Source organism: Pecten maximus, chromosome 12 (assembly GCF_902652985.1).
Source record: "Pecten maximus chromosome 12, xPecMax1.1, whole genome shotgun sequence".
Lineage (NCBI taxonomy): Eukaryota > Metazoa > Mollusca > Bivalvia > Pectinida > Pectinidae > Pecten > Pecten maximus.
Genome location: NC_047026.1, coordinates 6,669,223 through 6,691,106, shown reverse-complemented (window position 1 = coordinate 6,691,106; position 21,884 = coordinate 6,669,223). Strand labels below are relative to the sequence as shown.

The following is a 21,884-nucleotide window of genomic DNA, read 5'->3' as shown; positions in this document are numbered from 1 at the left end:
ACTGTACTATGTCTCAAAACTCAAAACATCTAGAATAGAAATACAATGTAAATATGAACGCTGTCCATATGAGAGGCTATATGGACGTAGCACCTGGCAAAAAAGGATAGTATTTTTCAGACTAAGATACTTACAAATAAATGCGACAATTTACACTGTTGACATCAAAACATGTTTACGATCGCCGAACGACAAAAGTAGTTGTGTCTTCCTAAATTAACATATGATTAAAAGAAAGACATAGCTGAATGTATAAATGTATGTTATGAGGAATTATTACAAACAATACAAAGAAAATTAATGCATGTTTTGTTACATAAATATGGATATTTCCCCTGGTTTTTATTGAAACGTGCAGACTTCAGCATAGGGGAAGCATCGTATCCTGCTATTGTAGTAGGGTACAATTAAGTAGACAAAAACATGGAAGCAGATGTAAAAATCCGCGACCAAACCAAGCATATTATATACAGATTAGTTCGCTTTTGCCATGAATTCATATATTATTATTATACCTCAGACTTGTATCACAGCTTCTGATTAGTGAAAACCATGTCACGTGATTAAAAACATTCGTTATGTCACCCTCTCGTGAGCCCTCCAAAATCGTTATGTCACCCTCTCGTGAGCCCCAACTCGGAACTCTCTTCCGTAACGTCTTCAAAAGTAGTCGAATCAGAGAAGTTCCGAGTATTCTGCTTGACAACAACAATGGCTGCCGGCGGACGCTATCGTCTGCCAACAGAGGAGGAATTGGCGAAATTATTGCAAGAAAAGGATTCTAAAAACACCAAAAGGGTCATCAATGTGGCCGTGGATTCCCTTAGGCATTTCCTATCTGCAACAGGTAGGCCTAGACCAAAGGATTGTGAAAACTTCGACGTCCATACATTGAAAGTTCAACTGGGAGAATTTTATGCCGGGTCCAGAAAGACGATGGGGTACCTCTTAAAAACTTTTCTTAAAAACTGTTGATAGTAATAAATAAACTTATTGATACCAAAATTAATTCACTTATGTTTTTTTCGGTATAATAAAACAATTACTGCCCTTGTTCCGAGTTGACATGAATATTTGCCCACCCTTGAGGTGTCATGTCACCCTCGGGCTACGCCCTCGGGTGACATGACACCTCTCGGGTGGTCAAATATTCATGTCAACCCGGAACAAGGGCAATAATTGTATAATATCAACTAAAAGAAAAAAATGTTGTTGGCCATCAAAATCCTTCACATTCATGTTTTCACTCTTTAGATCTCTGTGGCCTCCGTGTCATTGATAACAACAATGGCGTGTCACGTGATAAGCATGCCGGTACACGTGGTCCAGCCTCTGTTTGAATGCAAGTTCTTGGTCGATATTTCCCGTTTGCGACACTCTAGTCATCTGTGTTGGCGATTGCGATATATTTCACCACATTTCTCATCGAAATAAGTTTTTTGATAATTTTTCGTCCATTAATTTTACCGGTGATATTTGGCACCGTGTTTGAGATAGAGAATATCGTGGCTAAAGTCACGTGCCCACGAAACAATGAAATTGGAATTAAATGAATACGTATGGTACATTATTTGCGATATTTTACATTATTAAATTTCATACCTCATTGACTAAAATACTGAAAGGACATAGAACTGTAGATTAATACTTTATTGGAAAATCAACATTTTAAACGTAGGTGTTTGATGTGACAGCTAGCCAGTCTGTGTCAGCCGAAAGATGTGTTCATCCGATGACAATACCACCACTTTGACCGCCAATGTTTGCAAACGCTCTGAAACAATATAAAATACATGTTTGTGACCAAAAACAGAATGATGAATTGTAAAAACAAAAACTGTAAATATTATTTGATTTACATGGTATCATCTGTATTGAAACACCAAAAATGAATTCCATGTTTAATATTTTCATGTTATCGAGAAATCATTAGCTCGCTTTGAGTTGCTAATTAGCGGAAATCCCCTTTCCTGTAGAACTAGACTCCACACAAGCTTGTAATACAATGGCAATGCGTTTTCTACGATAGAAACAAAAGGAAAGGACTTTAAAAATTGATGTGTTTTCTCAATTCCCCCTTTTTCATTTTTTGCCGCAATTTCAAGTTCTATCTGCTTTTGTAAACATGTCAGCATTTCTCACTTGTTATAAGGTTAGGGGAGAACCAGTAATATGTCGTATAATGGAGAGAATTGGGATAAATTGTCCTTACGATGCTTCGCATACAAAGTGGTGTTTGTGATCGCAGACTGAGGAGATCCACTGGAAACCTTTACTGAATACCATGGCGAGGCACCGCTTCTGGTCAGAGTGAGTGTCGGGTTCCCCGGGGGACCAGGCCGTGTACCCTAAGGGATAAGATGCTGCCTCCCACATCCATCGCCCTCCAGTCATCAAAGTGGTCCCTCCCGTCCAAAACAATCCGTCCGCACTGAACGTTGCTGTTAACACAAGACACAAGCCAATGGCAATTACGTAATGCAACAATTTTTTATCATTTTGGGTGGAAAATGTAACATCATCAAAGAAACTTAATCAAAGAGATATGTGATATTGAAAACTTAAACAATTTTGTGTATCCTAGGTATGTCTTTCTGGCCATTCATATATTGGAGGGTATTTCATGCATCATATTACTATGAAATGTAAACTTTATTTGTTTTACAGCAATTACGAAAAAAGTTATATAAAGTTATATAAGTTATAAAAACTTATATTGATCACGCTTGATGGCCCGGATGGAAGCGCGCGAGGACACTTAATGTGTGAGGAAACCGGAGTAAACGGGGAAATCCCACATGGTCGGGCAGGTGACTCCTAACCTTTTCAAGCCCGATCAGGGAAACTGTATTACCACTAGTACTGTGCCACCCGACAACCCATCGCATTATACTTTTGATTAATAGATAATTCATGGGCCATCTAAACAGCAAATCCAGTCAAAATAGTGATATTTTACAAGCCTGTAAATTCCTACTATTGTGCAATTTAACAGAAGTAACATGATGAACTTTTAGTATGTATCATGGCAAACCGTGGGACTTACTGTTGTCATGTAATATGTTAAATTATGTTAAAATTTCAACAAACCATGCTTAATATGCATGTGTTATGGGGATATAATTAGCTCATTTGTATAGCATATATTGCACAAAGTAGCTCATAAGAGTTTAAAGCACAAAATAGGAGCATTGGTTTGCCACACTTGGTTTTACAATATGTATAAACACTGTTTTTTTATTTTGACCTTGAAATGCAAATGGCGGTCGTAAATGATATTATACAAATATTGAGTTTGGGGTAAAATATGCAAATTTCTGAAAAAGGTCCAAAACTCACCAGTTTAACAATTTGTCTTAAAAAAGACCTTTTTACTATGATCATACGTCTTAAAAGTATTATATAGGAGCATTTTAATTGATTGAAATGCCTCCCTTCATGCCATATTTCTGTAATGTTATTCACAGCCGTCATTTGTATTTCAAGGCCAAAACAAAATAAGTGTTTATACCAATGCTCCTAACCTAACGTGTTCTGTAAGCAATGTGTTATTGACGCTTGTGAGCATAACAGCTTGGCTATTTTTGAGGTTTGGTTATTTGTGTGACTAGAATAGAATTATTCCATGCTTCATTTTACTACAAGGTAACTATGTAGAAGAAACTGTTAGCATCTACAGCAAATTATTGGTGTTTGTAAGAAACTACATGTCCAAACAAACATTTTGGTATATCAAATGACTGTTATTGTGCAAATTTTTAGGTATTTTTATTCGTGTGTGAAGTTCTATATGATTCTCCTTTATAGATGATCATGAATTTGTCAAATTGATATGGAAAATACATTTAATGATATAATTGAAATATATAATCATCGCTTACGTATTGACATTTAACAATGCACTAGTAGCACACTTACCTTGTAATACATGCGAAAGTCTAGTTTATAACACATATTGTTTAATTAATAACACAGACGAGATATATAATGACGTCATAAATGTCAATTTCATGTGATTTTATGTCGTAGATAAATAAATTCCGTTACCACTTCCCTCCCTCGTCAGATGGTTCCCGATGAACGTCTGCTCCTCTACCGTCTCAATTGATAACAGATTAGTATTCAGCAGACGACAGTAAAACTGAATTAAGCGGGAAAATATTCGTCAAACGAAATGGCTGGTAAACAAATCACATCAATGAAATTATTACACTGGAAATCAAAAATCAAATGGAAACATTATTTTTTTCTAAGCAACCCAAACACAAAAAATGGAAACATCATTGTAAAAGCAAAATATATCAACAATGGAAAAAAAGTGAAATGTAGAACTAGCAGTGAATACAACAAATGTAAGACCACAGTCGTCTGCTTCTGGTTAGTATTAATAGAAAATATATTAGCCCCTACTCCTTTGGAGTTGGGGTTAGTGGTTTGGGGTCTATAAAGCATCCATACAATTTTCGCCTAGCAGGGTCACTGATAAACTATTACTGTTTCGTCCTTCTATGACTGATCTGTGTCGCTAAGGGTCTGAATTGTAAAAGTTAGCAGTTGGAACTCAAAATAGGACGAAAGCAATGCCAAAATATTGATGGAGAGGTGAAATAGCCACATAGTTCAATAAAAAATAATAATTTTCAATATGAAGAACGTCAAGGAACGTCAATGCTGAAATCAGTAAACGTTAGCATCAAATTATTTATGATGAAACGTTAGAGGTGGTAAAAGTGTTAGTCAGTTGTACGTTGCCTCTAACACATTAGAATTATATTGCACATAAGGAAATTATTGTATCATCACAAAACAAAATGTGAAAAGTGTATCCTTTTTTGATATGTTGCTGAATTACAATATAGAATTAAATAACGACATTTTGTAGAAGCCTAGTACAAAGTAGTAGCATTGTGCATCATAGACAATACACCCCAAATACTGCTGACTTTATGAAAGCGTGAAATACCTCATAAACTCATGTCTCTCATAATCTCACAAAGTATTAATCTAATTACTAATAACTGTGTTTTGAGATATGATTTCTTACTTTTGAGCTGACACAATGGTGTGGCTACATTGTACACTCTGTATTTTAAGTATTAAAGATAAAGCATACAGTATAAAGAATTGCATCATATCTAAAAATAGCAACACTGCTATATCGATTCAAAAGGTGGAAACCAAACACTCATAAGACATTAGCAGAAGTTAAATTTTTCGGGATATATACCGTTATTTGTTAATAATTTTAGACGAACCTCAGCTTCACTCCAGGATGTTCTCATGTTGAAAAACAAATAGCAGGATGTACTGTGTACAACGGATCCGTCCGGACACCCAGACAGACAGCGACCTGTCCAATCAAGTACGTACACGTCAGGTATAAATTATGCACATACATATATCTATGCAGATTTCCGTGAAATGGTATAGCTAAATATGTATACATGTATCAATTCAATAAAAATTTGACAATTTAAGATGTATAACATGTTGTTGTGTTGAGATCTAAACTATCTACATAAAGGTTCTATCTCGCTTCTCACTTTGAATACGTGACATTACTAGTTGATACTGAGTTACATGGCGCAGCAAGTGCTTTACTCTTCTGCAACAACTGCATTTTCAAAATCGTCCGAAATCCTGTCGATATATGGCTACATACAAAGTTTTATCAAAATGGGTTGATATTTACTCCAGTTATCGTGTTCACAAGGTCCAATAATATTATTGTGCAAAGGGCAATGACTTTGTAAGTTAATTTCAAGTTATTCCCATTTTCGAACTCAGCCGAGATCTTGTCAATATATTGCTGCATGCAAAGTTTAATCAAATATGGTTGATATTTACTCCAGTTATCATGTTCACAAGGTCAAATAATAATTTTATTACAAAGGGCAATAACTCTTTAAGTGATTGTCGAATTACTCTCATTTTCAAACTTGTCCGAGATCTTGACTATAAATGGCTGCATACAAAGTTTCATTAAACTTGGTTGGCATTTACTCAAGTTATTGTGTTCAAAAGGTAAGTATTGACGTTCTCACTGGGAATAAGTCCGGACGGACGGACCAGGTGAGCTTATATACAATGATGTTATTTTTCTTCTCTTTGAAGCTTCAGTACTAGAATACAATATACTTTACATGAATATCATTTACAAAACAGTTCTACACCAAAACAGCACTTACAAGAATGGTATATATTTCGACCAACAGAAATTCTCATGAAAAATCAAAAGAAGGGAGATAGCTCAAATAAAGGTTACTGTTATACAGATATGAACGACAACACATCTCATTGGTAACAATAGCTCACCTAAAAGAATCGTCCATAGAAACAGGGGGACAAATAAACGTAAGTCTGCCATCTTGAATATTCTTATCTATAAACACCAACAAGTAGACGTCACTTCAATATCTTTCTCAATAGGCCAATGTGTGTTCTACTTGTAGGATCCACGTACTGAGATATGGGTTAATGCAGTTTATCATTGTTGATATAGACAAATGGTGCAACGAGTTCTAGATAGCAGCAAGTTAGATTGACAGGAGATCCGTATGAGAAGCGGCACAAAGCCTATATATATATATATATATATATATATATATATATATATGGCTAAGCGATTGGGTGCCATAGATCGTGAGTTCGAGGCCCGGTCAAGGCACGCGTCAAAAAGTTGTCTTCCTTCGTCATTTGTGTTGCTAATAAGTTATATATCTATTTATTAGCACAATGTATCATATACACTATGTGTTGGTGATCCGAAGATATAGATGTTAATTTCCTGTCGTAGTTGCACCGAGAGAAATATATATATATAATATATGTACAAATCGTATTCATGTATGTTAATACATTGCGATCCAGGTATTCATATCATCTTATAGGCGACTTCCACAATGATCATGTCAGGGTATCGGCCGACCATCACTGCGCCATTGAAACGCCGATGTGGCGCAGCGGTATAGGCTGCGGGTATATCTGGCTAGGCGATTCGATGCCGTAGATCGTGAGTTCGAGGCCCAGTCAGGGTACGAGTCAAAAAGTTGTGTTCCTTCGTCATTTGTGTTGCTAAGTTATGTATATATATATATATATATTCAAGATAAAACTATGAAGTTAGCCATTACGGAAGCTCCTACTGCCAGTAACATTGAGAGAAATTAATCACAATTATCTCCATTACAACAAGTGAAAATTATAGCTGCCCCCACAAGAACTCCAACCAAGGGTAACCGAGTCCGAGGTGTATAAATGCTCAACAATGGGAAAAGCATTACCATTGTCCCACATGAACACAACACAACAATAATGCATGTACCATGCTCACATGTGTATTTCAAATAGATGAAGCTCACCAATGGCGATAGTGTGAACCCACACTATCCAACATGAACTTGTATCACACAAACACCTACCCCGCTACTCAAACGAGCCATGCAGTGATCTCGTAAATACTCCATGCAACCCGGAGTTCAACTTTGGGTAGCCACTACAACATCAATAGAGACATGACAATCCACAAGACAGCTCATTTACCCAGGGATAACTTATCCGTAGAACCTGCTGGACTGTTTATACCGGAAGACTCATTTGTAAACATTTGTTTATACCTTTCGAGACGTCCCCAGAAGCAATTTTTCTACTACACGGCACATGTGCCAAGCGAGTAAACCTAGCTTTTATCGTTCGAGACAACCCCTGTTCCAACAGAAAATTCCAGTAAGACTAACCGATCGATACTGCACAGTAGATCTACAAAACGTTACACACAAGTTCATACACAAACTTATAAAAGAAAAAGTTAAATACTTACATATCGTGGTTGATCTAATTAGAAATTCTCCGATACGCTGAGAGAACTGCTCCCCGAACACTCCGGATATATTTTGGTAGCCCACAGGAATTGTTCAAATGCACCCCATCTGGCAGAAACACGTTATTTATACTGGCCTTTAGTCCCTTGTGCTTGTAGTAAGATATATGAGGTACCCCTGATATAACGTCCTTCAACTTCCGGTTCAGTTGACGAACCAAATCATTGTAACGACTAGGCGATAACTGCCGTATCCTTTCCCGAGGTAAAAAACAACACTGGTATCGTCCAAATCATTTCCGCCTATTTGCAGAACAACAATATCAGGTTTGTCCTGTGCTACAACTCTTGAAAACTCCCCTGATACCATATCGCGCAACTTGCCGACTCCCTTGCCTTTAAATGAAACCAAAACATCATCGAAGATTAGTCCAGTTTGAATTAGGCCCGTTCACCGCCTCCCCAAGCCTTATAATATAATTATGGCTCATCATTAATACCTTTACATGCATGACCGATCAAAAATGTTAAAAAGATTGCGCCTACCTTTAGACCTGCGGGAATTTTCTGAGTGAGTGACGCTTTCAAAGATCAGGTGATCAAATATCCTTCTGTACCACTAGTATCTCAAAAAAGGGACACATTACTCAGAAAATTCCACGCTGCGCCAAGGAAAATAAACCATTATAAAAATACAACCATCAACATAAATACATTTTTCGGTATAGCCGTATAATATTCTTTTGGCCCCGGATATGACGCGACAGGAGGCGTTACTGGTCAAGATGAAGTATGTGATTGGTCAATGTAGCGGTAGATGCAAAATGTAGATATGCAGTTAAAATCGAAACAAAAGTTAAGATTGAATGCAAGCTGAATAATTGGGTTATCTTTTCAAATGACACATTAATAAAATTATATTCCTGATTCAAATGCAGTCTTATCATCACCAAATATGATTCAAACCGATATAATTTTGTTATCCGTGCTGAAATGCATTAGTTCGTTAATTTATTTCAACAGCAGATTTACATTCACCAGCATTAAAACTATGCCGTTTATCTTTTTAGAGATATTTCTTGTTATTCTCTGAATTGAAGTGTTGTTTTAAATTATGTATCAACGAATAATTCGCAGAGATAATATCCAACTTAGTGCAAACGTATATACCACACTTTTCAGTTAATAGAGCATGGTACCTGTACATGCCCATCTTGCAATATCGCGACACACATTTTTTCTTTCAGAAGGGTTCATTCATAGTTTACAGCGTTTTTCCGACACGCATATTTCGAAATGTCAGCATCATACATCAAGAGTGACCACATCCACATCATTGGGTCAACTTTTCTTTTACGGTCCATTTAATAAATAGTCATTACTTCCTTTGGCGTCGCTATTTCCACAGTACTTAGAAGGTTCCTCCATCGATATCAGTCTTATGGCTTCTATATTCGATTGTTGCCATTTGCGTATCCTAGAATTTAAAGCGCCGCCCTAAAACAGAACAGGAATAACAAGATCATAGATACTGTTGGAACGCCTGAATTACCCCTTCCCAGCCACCGCCAGCCAGGATGTAAATTATACGTTTATCACTTTACAATTTACATTAATTATATTATTTACATTTAAATACATATGATAATCCATGGGGGTAGAAATACCAATTGGTACGAAACGTGCATATTTGCATTCTAACTCACCTTTCGGATATCCACAATATTCATCACAACTCCGAGTAATGTCCCAGTGGACATCATGCCTATAATCATCAGGAAAAAATCCTGGTAATCGCACAGTGTGTCGTTAATGTCTGTCCTGTATGTATGAAGAATGAACGCAATATCAAAAATCAATAGCTATGTTCAAAAAACTGTTCAGATTTCTGTCAGATTAATCCAGAACAGATAATATGTCGATACAAATATTCGTTATTATATCTTGGACGGCAATAGTGATTTGTATTCAGTTACAAGGACGTATATGGTTAAGGAGCATTGCAAATTTCTTGTTTCCCGAGATCATGTGTATCCCCCGAAGAAACCCGATTCATTGTGCCAATACAGACAGTAGAGAATTTTAACTTAAACATTTTTTTTGTAAACCATAGGCTGTATAGCAGTGGCCTGTCGGTTTGGTGACAGTGGAGCCACTATTGACGGTGAATTAAAACATATAGGCTGCGGTGACCTACATTTCATATCCAACCGTATTTAGATCGAAGCTTTATTTATGTATCTGCGGTCATGGCACAGATAACTTATGTTTAAATTGAAAATGTCCACCATACATGGCATATGGTGACATTTAAGGTAAAAATATTACAGCTCAGCAATACAAAAATTACCTAGCTTTACACAGTCATCAAAATGTTTAAAAATGTGAACATCTCAAAATGACGATGGTATTAACTTACAACAAAAGCCTATGTAGGGATTGCCAAACTCAGCCTAACAATACCGGCACGCGAAAAACAAACCAATATTGTGAACATCAAATAAGAAGAGCAAAGTAACCAGCGTTAAGTGAGCAAATCTTTAAAAAAAAGGTACTTGTTAACTTTTTAATTTTTAAATTCTGTTTACATTCTTTTAACGCTGGGCATCTGAAAGCTGTTGCCCATAATCCATTGCTGTATATTAGGAACATATAAGTATGGATGGTTATCTAAAGTTTAGCAAAGGGAGATAACCCGTATATAATTGTAACCACAAAATTATACATCAATTATTATTTATTATTGAATAAGCTTCATCTTTGAAGTTCACATTCAATAGAATTATGAGTATTCGTTATTTGTCTGACTCATACAAATATATATATATATATATACTTGTAAAGAATGTCCACATTTCCTGTTTCCAGTTTTCAATGTCTATGATACTTAGGGCAAGTCCGAATGCTACTAGTTCATGCCGAAATCCTACAGTAGGCGCAGACATATAAGCGATGAAACAATAACGAACTGTTTTAGTGTTTAAATGATGACCTATGGCTTACGATCATTGAAATATTTGTTTTCATAGTTCTGTGTAAGATATTGACACATATAAAACGGAAGTTATACTAACACAATGCCCCGCTGTAGTATGCAACCAGCTGCAATGAAGGACAGCGCTGTAAACGAGTTCTTCGCCATGAACGTCACACCGCTCAATGTTCCAAAATACAAGGCCGGACACAAGATCACGATAACCTGCCATTGTAATGCCTAAAACAATATAAGCACATCATATGATTGTTTTGATATAGAGGGATGTTAATCATAAGTTACTTACCAACAATGTTTATATTAATGGTGATGCTTACAAATCAACCTAATTTAATAAATATATTATTTTCTAGCTCCAAACACCACAAACACGACATGGTTTTGAACATTTTGAGATCTTTAAAATATGTTGCATTGATACTTAATGTTTGATCAGACCTATGCCCAACTGGGGCAAAGCAGGGGGCGAAATTTTCATTGAAAACAAACAAGACTTAGTGTAGCAGAGGTATAACAATGATAGATCACATTATGAGGCCACTGAAGAGTCTATATATCAAAAGGTATGTACACCAACCGTCAGTATGCCCATACCAATCCCGTCAGCAAAGGATATGAATATAATGTTGACACTTGGACAGAATCCCAGTAAAGCAAAGAAAGATATCATCCATACGTGGAAAAATGAATACATTATTCCGTCACAGTCAACCTTATTCTGAAACAAAAGAATATGCTAAAATATTAATGAACCAAACGAAATATACAGATAAACAAGTGATCGAACTTGAACAATGAAAAGCATAACATCAAAATTTGTTTCTAAAGGTATTACATTTGATGTGTCAATAATGGAATTAACTATTCAAATCTAGGTCAGATCCGGGTTAAGTCAAATGAGAGGTTAATGACAACGGAACCACAAGGCATATCAACAAGTATGATATATTTCGAAACAAGATGCTGAGGTAGACCATAAAACTCTTCGATAATCTCCAATAGCATTATAGCTAAATCACATGCCAAAATGCTTTAATTATACATTTTTGAACCCGCAGCATGGATTTGATGGAATTTCATGTCGAGAACCTTCCTCAAACCTTGGCCACTAGCGGCAGAATTTACTCAGTGTGTAAAATCAATAGCATTTGAAAAATAATTGCATTGACAGCGATGCTTACCATTATCAAACTGACTAGTGGGCTCAGTAATGATATGAATGGAGCTATTCCAGTAGCACGACTTGCCTCTGTCATCGTGTATCCGTGTCGTAATACTAAATAATCTCTGGAATGATAAAAAAAACCATACACACCCATAATCTCACACTTACATGCTGTGATCATCATCATCATCATCATCATCATCATGAATCATCATCATCATGCATCATAATCATTATAGTCAACATGCATGATCAAAATATATCATCATCATCATCATCATCATTATAATCATCATCATCATCATCATCATCATCATCATGCATCATCATCATTATAGTCAAACACGCATCATCATCATCATCATCATCATCATCATCATCATCATCATTATCATCATCATCATCATCATGCATCATCATCATTATAGTCAAACACGCATCATCATCATCATCATCATCATCATCATCATCATCACCATCCATCATTATCATCCTCATCCATCATTATCAGCATATATCATCATCATCATCATCATCATCATCATCATCATGCATCATCATCATTATAGTCAAACACGCATCATCATCATAATCTTAATAATCATCATGCATCGCCATCATCATCATCATCATCATCATCATCACCACCACCATCTTACATCACCATCATAATGTATCATCATCTTTATCATCCTTATCAGCATCATCATAATCATAATCATCATGGATAGTCATTGTCATCTTCATCATACATCATTACATATCATCATATTATCAAACAATGTGTTAAGACTTATCACACAGTATATTAAAATTTGACACCACTCTATTGAAATTTCAAAAAATTATGAAACTCAAAAAAATGATATGGTTAGCTTTTAAACTGATATTAAATCAATCTACTGATAAAGATTGTTTTGAATAGTTCGTGTTTATACCTGTAGGATAATTGCATTAAATTATGCAGTATAATATGTTTTCAGTTTGCTTACGGTAAATTGGCCTGTTTAACGAGCCAACACACCGAGGTAAAACCTACGGACGGTAGAAACAACCAGTACGATCTCGGTAATCTCCGCAACACATCCATCGTCTACAAGGAAATGTTATTGAAAATACTAAAACACTCTCCAATATGAAAAAAACATCGTGTTGAATTGACGAAATAGAGACAGACGTTGTGGTATGATCATAATCAACGATACAAACCCCCTCGCCGTAAGTATCATACTATAAGACATGAGGATCATATAACAATTCCGTTCAAATGTAAAAGGACTTATTGCAGGCCAAGGAAACCCCATTACTTGTCGATTACAATGAATATATATGGGTGGGCTAATTACTTACTGATACATGCGGCTGTGAATCCAACACTTTCTACTAAAACACCAGACTATCGACTCCATTTCCTAAAATTCATCTTGTCGCTATATTGATCTATGAACAACTATCTTCTACCACACAAGAATAGCAACATCATTTCCTCAAAATTAATATAGTCGCTAGATTGAGCGATGAACATACATGTACGTGCGAACAGATAACGATGTCATCTCCTCAACTAATGAACAAATGATATTATTATACCTCATGTTTATAACAGTACCTGTGATTAGCCGAAACGCATCACGTGGAAGGGGGACAAAACATCTTATCACCCTGAGGCGTGTGAGCCAGGGAGACAAATATCATATCTCCCTTGACCGCGTGCCCCCATGGCGACCCCCACATTCTGTTGCGAGGAGTTGTCTCCCTTCCAGTTATTTACAAATGGCACCGGAACAGAAACGCAAACGTTTTCGTGCAGTCGAAGAAGCAGAAATAGATAAAATTCTGCAAAACAAGATTGCTCAGAACACGAAACTATCAACAAATGTACACGTCAACTGTTTCCAAGGGTTTCTAAAAGAAACTGTCAATAACACCTTGACTTGGAATCGTATCAATTGAGCGACCGGGATCACAGGGGTTTGTATTAAAAATGATATTTCATACCTTCAGTTTATTTTTGATTGTCATCATTACTGATTATTTTTCGGTATAATAAACAATTTATGGCCTTGGATGCCCTCGTGAAATATGAGACCTTCGGGTAAACAAACCTTCACAGTACCCTGCATCCAGGGCGTAATAACAATTAAGTGTAATTAAGTGTAATTAATGAATTTAATGCGTAATAACAATTAAGTGTAATTCCCGCTCAATCATTGTCGTAACAACGGTAAAGTAACATAATTTCTAGAGGAGAGGGCGTTGCTTTGTTGGCAATTACATGACACAATTTATTCTTCTTCTAGAATTAAGTATTATTACCATTGTTAATAATTAAATATGTATTGCTTACAATATGTATGTACCTGACGCAATCAATTAAGAAACCGTTTTTCGTTTTCGTATTAGATGCTGATTTGTTTGTATCCGATCTCGCGTTGCTCCTTTAACCAACGTATTGCACTCTGCAAAAATGATAATCACCGTATTACACGCTCGTGCGAGTGTTCTTTGACGTTAAATGTTTCATCCAATAATATTTGTCAAACACATGACCTCCAGGTTGTTCAGAGTACAATATCATGATTTAGATGTTCATTCAGGACGTTGATCGATCATAATTTAAGCATTCTCCTCTCTGGTTTGATATTGAAATGAAATAAAACAGCTATTTTTTTCCATCAATCATCGTATCAATATAATCAAAGTGTCATGACTTTATTTGTAAAAAGTTTTCTCCGTTAAAATGTGAACCATAACCACTATTCTGATATTTAGCTGTGATTAGCATTGAAAACGTTCTGATGTCCGAAAGTGTAACATCTGATATAAAGAAGAACAATCCACAAAGATGTTTCTTACTAATATTTTCTCGTCCCCATTATCATCCGCTACCACAGGAGGATGCATATGCAAAATAACAGCTAAACCCACTGCACACAAAACTCCTAATCCACATGACACTGGACCTGTAGTGGAAACAGAAGTCGTCGTTAGTATTACGATGTTATGCATTTGGCATTAAATATTTCAGATTTGAAAAGTCAATATACAAACATATTTCATCATGTGGAGCCACACTTACAATTTGGACGGCCATGTTGATCCTATCGATAAATATATGCGATATTTCACAAACTATTGCTCTATATGCAATGCTAACAAATTATCGTATAAAATTAGAAGAGACAAAACATCCACATCTTATCTGTTGCACTATTCGAGGAAGCCTCATATTGATCTTTGATATAATGTAATTACCATATTAAGGTCACGAAATTGTCTTCATTAACTGACTGAGATTGTCACAATGAGGTCTATGCGCGATAAGAACAGTACAAACTTTATCCCACGCTTCAAATGAATATAATTAATTTTCTTTGTTTTCATGGTAAATACTCAAATGTGATTGGTCGAAAAATTCTTTTCATTCTTCTATGAAAGAAATTCCGAGAAAGGCGCGAAAAATGTGACGTCACAATACGACAATTTACGTTGCGTATTGATTTGAGAAAAAGAATCCAATTTAAAACCAGTCAAATTGTGACCAAAACATGTTTTAAATTAGAAAATCATTTTCAAAAATCAATCATAAGCGTTGATGTCAATTTGTTTTAGTTTAATCGGGGTATGAAACAAATTTTGTTGGCAAACTTCTGTAAGACGCGGATTCATACAGTTTGAAAACAAAATTTGTTTCATTACCTGATGAAACTAATAAAAATATGACATCAATGCTTAAATTTTAATCAATTTTAAAAAGGAAAGATGATACAGATACAAGACGTAACACAATATAAGCAAATACGTTTAAACTGAATTGGTTAAGATCACCAATCCAAATTCTTTGGCCTGTATGATGACATTGACGAGTTTTTTCAGATATAAAACGAATGTACAATGGATGATGCAGATTCATGTTCATGCCTACTTGATAATCCCGTTTGATCGTGTGTACAATCCTTTCTGTAAGCATACCTAGCCATATGGCAGGCTGTAGACCAAATGCTGTGGCAATGACTGGTGTGATGAACAGACTTATTCCTAGTCCGACACATCCGAAAATACAGAACGCCATGGCGACTAATGTGTCTTCTGGAAAACAATGGGATACAACCCTGGCCTGCACAACTGTGGGTAAGAATTTACTTAAATGGTTTATTATTGTTTAACATCCTATCAACGGCTAAGGTAAGTTAAGGACTGCCTCCTGTGCGTGCGATATGAATGCGTGTGGTGAGTGCGTATGTGTGTCTTGGGAGGCTGAAGTATGTTCGTGCTAATATCGAGTGGTTTGAAGCAGCAGACAAATCGTAAAAGTTTTGAATATTGTAACGAAAAATAATACGAGATATAAGGAAACTAGCGAAAAGGACAAACAACGGTGAGTAAATGTTTTCTACTATTCAAAATACTATAAAAATGCCCGCTTAGCATCTAAAACCTGCTATTTATATTGATACTTCAAATAAGATGTAATAAAGCAAGAAAAATGATTTTGAAAAGAAAACATGCTTGTTTCGATTTTCAAAACCTTCTGTGTCACCTATTCCAGTGTTATTTTAATAGACGATGGCTATATCTTGCTGATATCGGGTTTAAGAATAAGTTCAAATCCTCACACAAAAACTCTAAAGCTACGTAGCATGGCTGGCTATGTATATTTAACAGATGTCCGACCCCTCAATCTAAGCCGTGTCCCCAGTTGGACTATTTTCGAATTGAACAAAAAACAACATATGTTTGTATATTGTATGATTGGGTTGGAAATACCATACAATATTTGATTAATCAATCCATAACCATTACGTAGTATGTCAAAATTCGACTAATGATAAAAGACTATTATGATATTAGACTGCACACATTGTTGTAGAAGACAAACAAATAATATGTGTTGCTAGGAAAGTAAAATATATTTTAAAATCTATAAATTATCTTTTTCATTTGGAAAACAAAAAGAAAAAGAAATGCAACAATTAGCAAAATGTGAGATTCAAAGACAATGTGAACATTTGCAGTGATGCACTAAATGACATAAATATGCCCACAGTTATCTTGATTCCATCAATAATACATAATAACTCGGTTACTAAGCATCCATTTACCAAAACGTAATGTTTACATAAATACTATCCTATAGCAAATAACATATACTAGCGCTTATTAAATATGTTACAATTTCATTGGACAATAATTAATTTTCTTTGTTTTCATGGTAAATACTCAAATGTGATTGGTCGAAAAAAATCTTTTCATTCTTCTTTGAAAGAAATTCCTACAATGACGCGAAAAATGTGACGTCACAATACGGCAATTGACGTTGCGTATTGATTTGAGAAAAAGAATCCCATTTAAATCCAGTAAAATTGTACCTAAAACATGTTTTAAATCAGAAAATCATGTTTAAAAATTAATTATAAGCGTTGATGTCAATTTTTTTTAGTTTCATCGGGGTATGAAACAAATTTTGTTTGCAAACTTCTGTAAGAATCCGCTACGCGGATTCATACAGTTTGCAAACAAAATTTGTTTCATACCCCGATGAAACTAAAAAAAAATGACATCAATGCTTAAATAGTAAGTAGTAAATAAAAATTACTTACACGTGAACATAAAACGACCTGGAGACATGGAAATATCTTTGTACATATGTAAATCTTATCAGATGCCACATCCGCTCGAACTTTCACACGACCTTTAATCCAAAGACTGCCATCATTAAATGATTGTACAAACTGCGCAACTAAAGCTCCAATCATTTAACGGTAAGTGTTGTTTTTCATGACAATTCGAGGAATTCAAATATAACATATATTTACATTTGAATGCTGTCTTAAATACATACAACGTAGAGATGTATCTCCCAAACGCCAGGAAACCATATCCAGTCACCATCAGTATGTACATCGGTGTAGTCACAGGGGGATGAGACGTTGCTCCAACAGCGAACAGAATCGAGCCGAGCAGAACCAATGAACTGAAAAATATCGCAGAACCTGAAGAAAAAACCAAAAACAAGATGAAACGAATCGCAGATGTTCTTTACATGTTTTTTTCATAAGCAGTCAGAGAATCTTATCGGTAGACAATGTAAATCGTACATTTATGTATGTTTCTACAATACGAAATTACACAAACGGTTATGATAATGCCATGGACATTGATATATGATGATATATGATATTATTACTTATTGAACTGGCTTCTTTATTGTAAAGTGGCGGTATCGGTATTCATGGATTCACATAAGAAGAGAGGTTTACATACATTTGATCTAACAAAATCAACAGCAAATCTCTGCAGATTGAAAGTGGACATAAACAGAAATATCAATTATATAAAATCACTTTCGTTTTTTAATAACAGCTGTTAATAGGAGGTTAAAAACATTTAAAACCCAAACCAAACCAAAATTACTTACTACCGTTACCAAGTCTGTCGATAACGAGCCCCGATGGTAGACACACGCCAAACGAACTGCAAAATTGATATTTATGTCTTGTTTCCCACTAAAATTTGTGTAATGATTATATTTGCATGTTAAGGGAGTGATATATGTAAGCCAATAGAAGTTAAACGTATTTAGACATGGATTTTAAAGAAAGGTGTTTGATACTTGATGATGGCAAAATATCGCTGTTATGTATGTAAGTATTGAACACTATAAGCATTGGAAATCATTATATTGAACAAAGTCAGTGAGCATTTATAGGAAAACAATTTACAGGTATATAGTAATAATAATAAAAAACACAAACCAGAAAATTACAAGCGCTTTCACATGCTTTGAGAGCAAGCTCGTACACCTGAAGAGCTTGCTCTCAAAGCATGTGAAAGCGCTAGTGTAATTTCTGGTTTGTATTTTTTTTAATTATTATTACTATGTATAACCACCACACGGACATTATTTACTTTTAATAACAGATATATATAAATACATAATCAGGCTTTGATCTTTGATATTTTCGAAGAAAAGGAAATCGGAAGCATGGAATCCTAAACTAATTGGTCCTTTTTAGATACCAAAAATAAGACTACCAATTTACGAGAACATCTGTACTTACGCCCATCTTGTAACGGAGAATAATATATTATATCGGACCTCTCCGAGACCTAGACACACTTTACACTCGGTCTGGTTCCTGGTGTTGTTTGATACGATATATGCATTCTGTAAATTGGAAAATATTGGCATCAACTATCTCGATCTGTACTCAAGTTAGTATTATTTAAGCATTGAACGGCTTTTAGTTGGCATTCATAGTCAATATGAATGCCAACTGGACAGAGGCAAATTCCATGCTAGCGCTTCATGTTGAATTTGCCTCTGTCCAGTTGGCATTCATATTGACTATGAATGCCAACTGAAAGCCGTTCAATGCTTATATTTACCATCTGCGATTTTTTATTTGTCGTGCGATTTTTGTTGTTGTTGAAATTTTCAAATTCAAATTTCAGTTGGCAGTTCATAAGCTGGTGAACTCGCAACTGAATATGATAGGGTTATATAGTGGCAGTGCCATACAATGGTAAATATTTGCAGTTGAATAGCACTTATAACTATCAATTCTTTGTTATGTCGTATAATGGATATACACTTCATCATACAGCTCCGTCGTCCCTCCTGGAGTTGACATCGTAAGGGAAAAATTGATAAGACCGGCATCAGTAAATACCGGAATGCAGAATGGGATAAACACTTGGCACGAAATATTATTCATTGGCCGACAAGATTCGTATTTACAGAATTTGTCTTGTGACCATCTTGATTGGGCGTACCTGTTAAGTGCGAAACGAAGCAAATCGCAACGAAACGGATTCGACTGGTCATCCCATAGAATCGATAAAACGAAGGCACAATCCTAATTTAACAAAACTTTTGGTACATATTCCTATTTGTATTTCCATATGGATTTAGGCTTTAGATTGAGTTATATAATGATTCTAACTCAGAACTATCGTCATCAATCAAGTACATACTGCAGATTGTCATTTTTTATTACGTGGTGTCCTCGTGCACCATACAGTTTGTCGTCATTGATCAAGTGGTGTCTTCGTACAGCATCCATTTTGTTGTCATTCATCAAATAAATGGTGTTCTCGTACAATATACATTTTGTTGTCATTAATCACGTGGCGTCTTTATACATTATACAGTTTGTTGTCATTCATCATTTGGTGTCTTTGTACGTCATGCAACTTGTCATTCATCACGAGGTGAAACATAGGGTTTGTTGTCTTTCATTTCATGGTGCCTTTGGAGGTATTACATATTGTTTTCATTCATCACGTGGTGACATATTATATATCATACATTTTGTTGCTATTCATCACGTGGCGACTTTGTATATAACACAACTTGTTGAGCGTTCGCCCCTGTGAGGAAGGCTTTGGGCCCTGTCCCCTAGCCGAGACATACCAGAGTCTTTAAAAATGGTAGTTGCTGCTCCTTGCTTAGCGCTCAGCCTATTAGGAGTGGGACGACTTGTTCGCCCGTTGTCAGTATAATGTGACCGGGTGGGGTGTGCTGCTGGGTGTCTTCGGCAGTATGCTTCAGTGAGGTAGCACTATAAATCGGCAAAAGTTCCGGCCTATCACAAGGAGACTCAACACGAACATACCGCAGCCTCCCAAAACACACATACGCACTCACCACACGCATGCATGTCTCACGCACGGGAGGCCGTCCTTAAATGACCTTAGCTGTTAATAGGACGTTAAACTAAATAAACCAAACCAAACCAATTTTATCAACTAAATGATACCGTTGTATATTAAATAGCTGACGATAAAATGCTACACAGTTGCTCTCTATGGGAGTCCTTCTGTTGCTTCTTCGTCAACTCCTTATGATATATCAGTCACCTATCTACTTCTATGTGTTTGTTTCTTAATCTTAATTGTCATATTTGTCTCAGATTCCTTATCCATGTGTCATGTTAAGTCGATTTGGCCTATTAAGAAAGGGGGTATTTCATGTTAAGCCTATACAGCTGAACAGAAAATAAACGCACATTATCGTTGTTTTTAGTAAAGTTCCTAACCATTCGCTGGGTTTCATTTTTGCACGATTAGTCGGAAACATTTTTCAGTCGATTCACAAATATATGCTAGACGTCAAAACATACATTCAAAATATTTGCCAGTTTTATCCATGCAAGCAAAATGCTATATTTTATTTAAGAAATAATTAACGATGGTTCGTGTATTATGGCAGGATATACAACGAGGACGAGTATATTTTGCAATTGAATTAATAACGAAGGTATTTCTATTCTACCATGTACTGTTTGGTTCTTAGATCGACCTCTTTCTAATAGAAAAACAGCAAAGAAACCCTGAGAAAACCTTGTAATTTATTTCTTGAGTATTGCATTATTTGTTGATGAAATATACAGGCAATACAGTACTACGATCAAGAGCATCTTTCATATGGCATTGATTTTGAAAATTAAAAAAAAGTTGGGCCTCCGTAGGATTCGAACTCGCGTCGTGATAAAAATTAATGAAAGACTAACCCATTAGCCCACTCGGCTATAGTAACCCTTAATAAAACGGGTGAATATTAGATATATAAAATTGTTATAGCCGTGACTCCCGACCGTGTATTATTGGCACGAGCGTGTATTATTGGCACGAGCGTGGGTTATTGGAAAATAATACATGGTTTTAAACCAATCAAAACTGGCCTTGCATAGCAAACATGGTAGAATATTCTTTTATCTATCAACGATATCTAGATATATATACATGATCTCAAAAGGTCCATTATGTAAAGTATCTGATGTGTCGCAATGTATAGTCTAATGAACATAACAGCTGGTGTAATCTTTAAAGATAAAAAAAACTATTTCAGTCTTAAACGGAAATTACCAGTGTAAAGGGGAATCTCTACTCATGATTTGGGT

At 35.6% G+C, this 21,884-nt stretch overlaps 1 protein-coding gene across 1 annotated transcript; it reads right to left on the bottom strand.

The window, feature by feature from the left end:
- Nucleotides 1–1,632: 1,632 nt before the first annotated feature.
- LOC117339902 (perlucin-like) lies at nt 1,633–6,541 on the bottom strand. Its single transcript, XM_033901614.1, has 5 exons — nt 6,316–6,541; nt 5,256–5,350; nt 4,048–4,141; nt 2,213–2,441; nt 1,633–1,774 (listed from the first exon to the last, which is right to left on the bottom strand). Exons 1-5 carry the CDS (start codon nt 6,365–6,367, stop codon nt 1,726–1,728), a joined length of 519 nt encoding a protein of 172 aa, XP_033757505.1. The 5' UTR covers nt 6,368–6,541; the 3' UTR covers nt 1,633–1,725.
- Nucleotides 6,542–21,884: the final 15,343 nt, after the last annotated feature.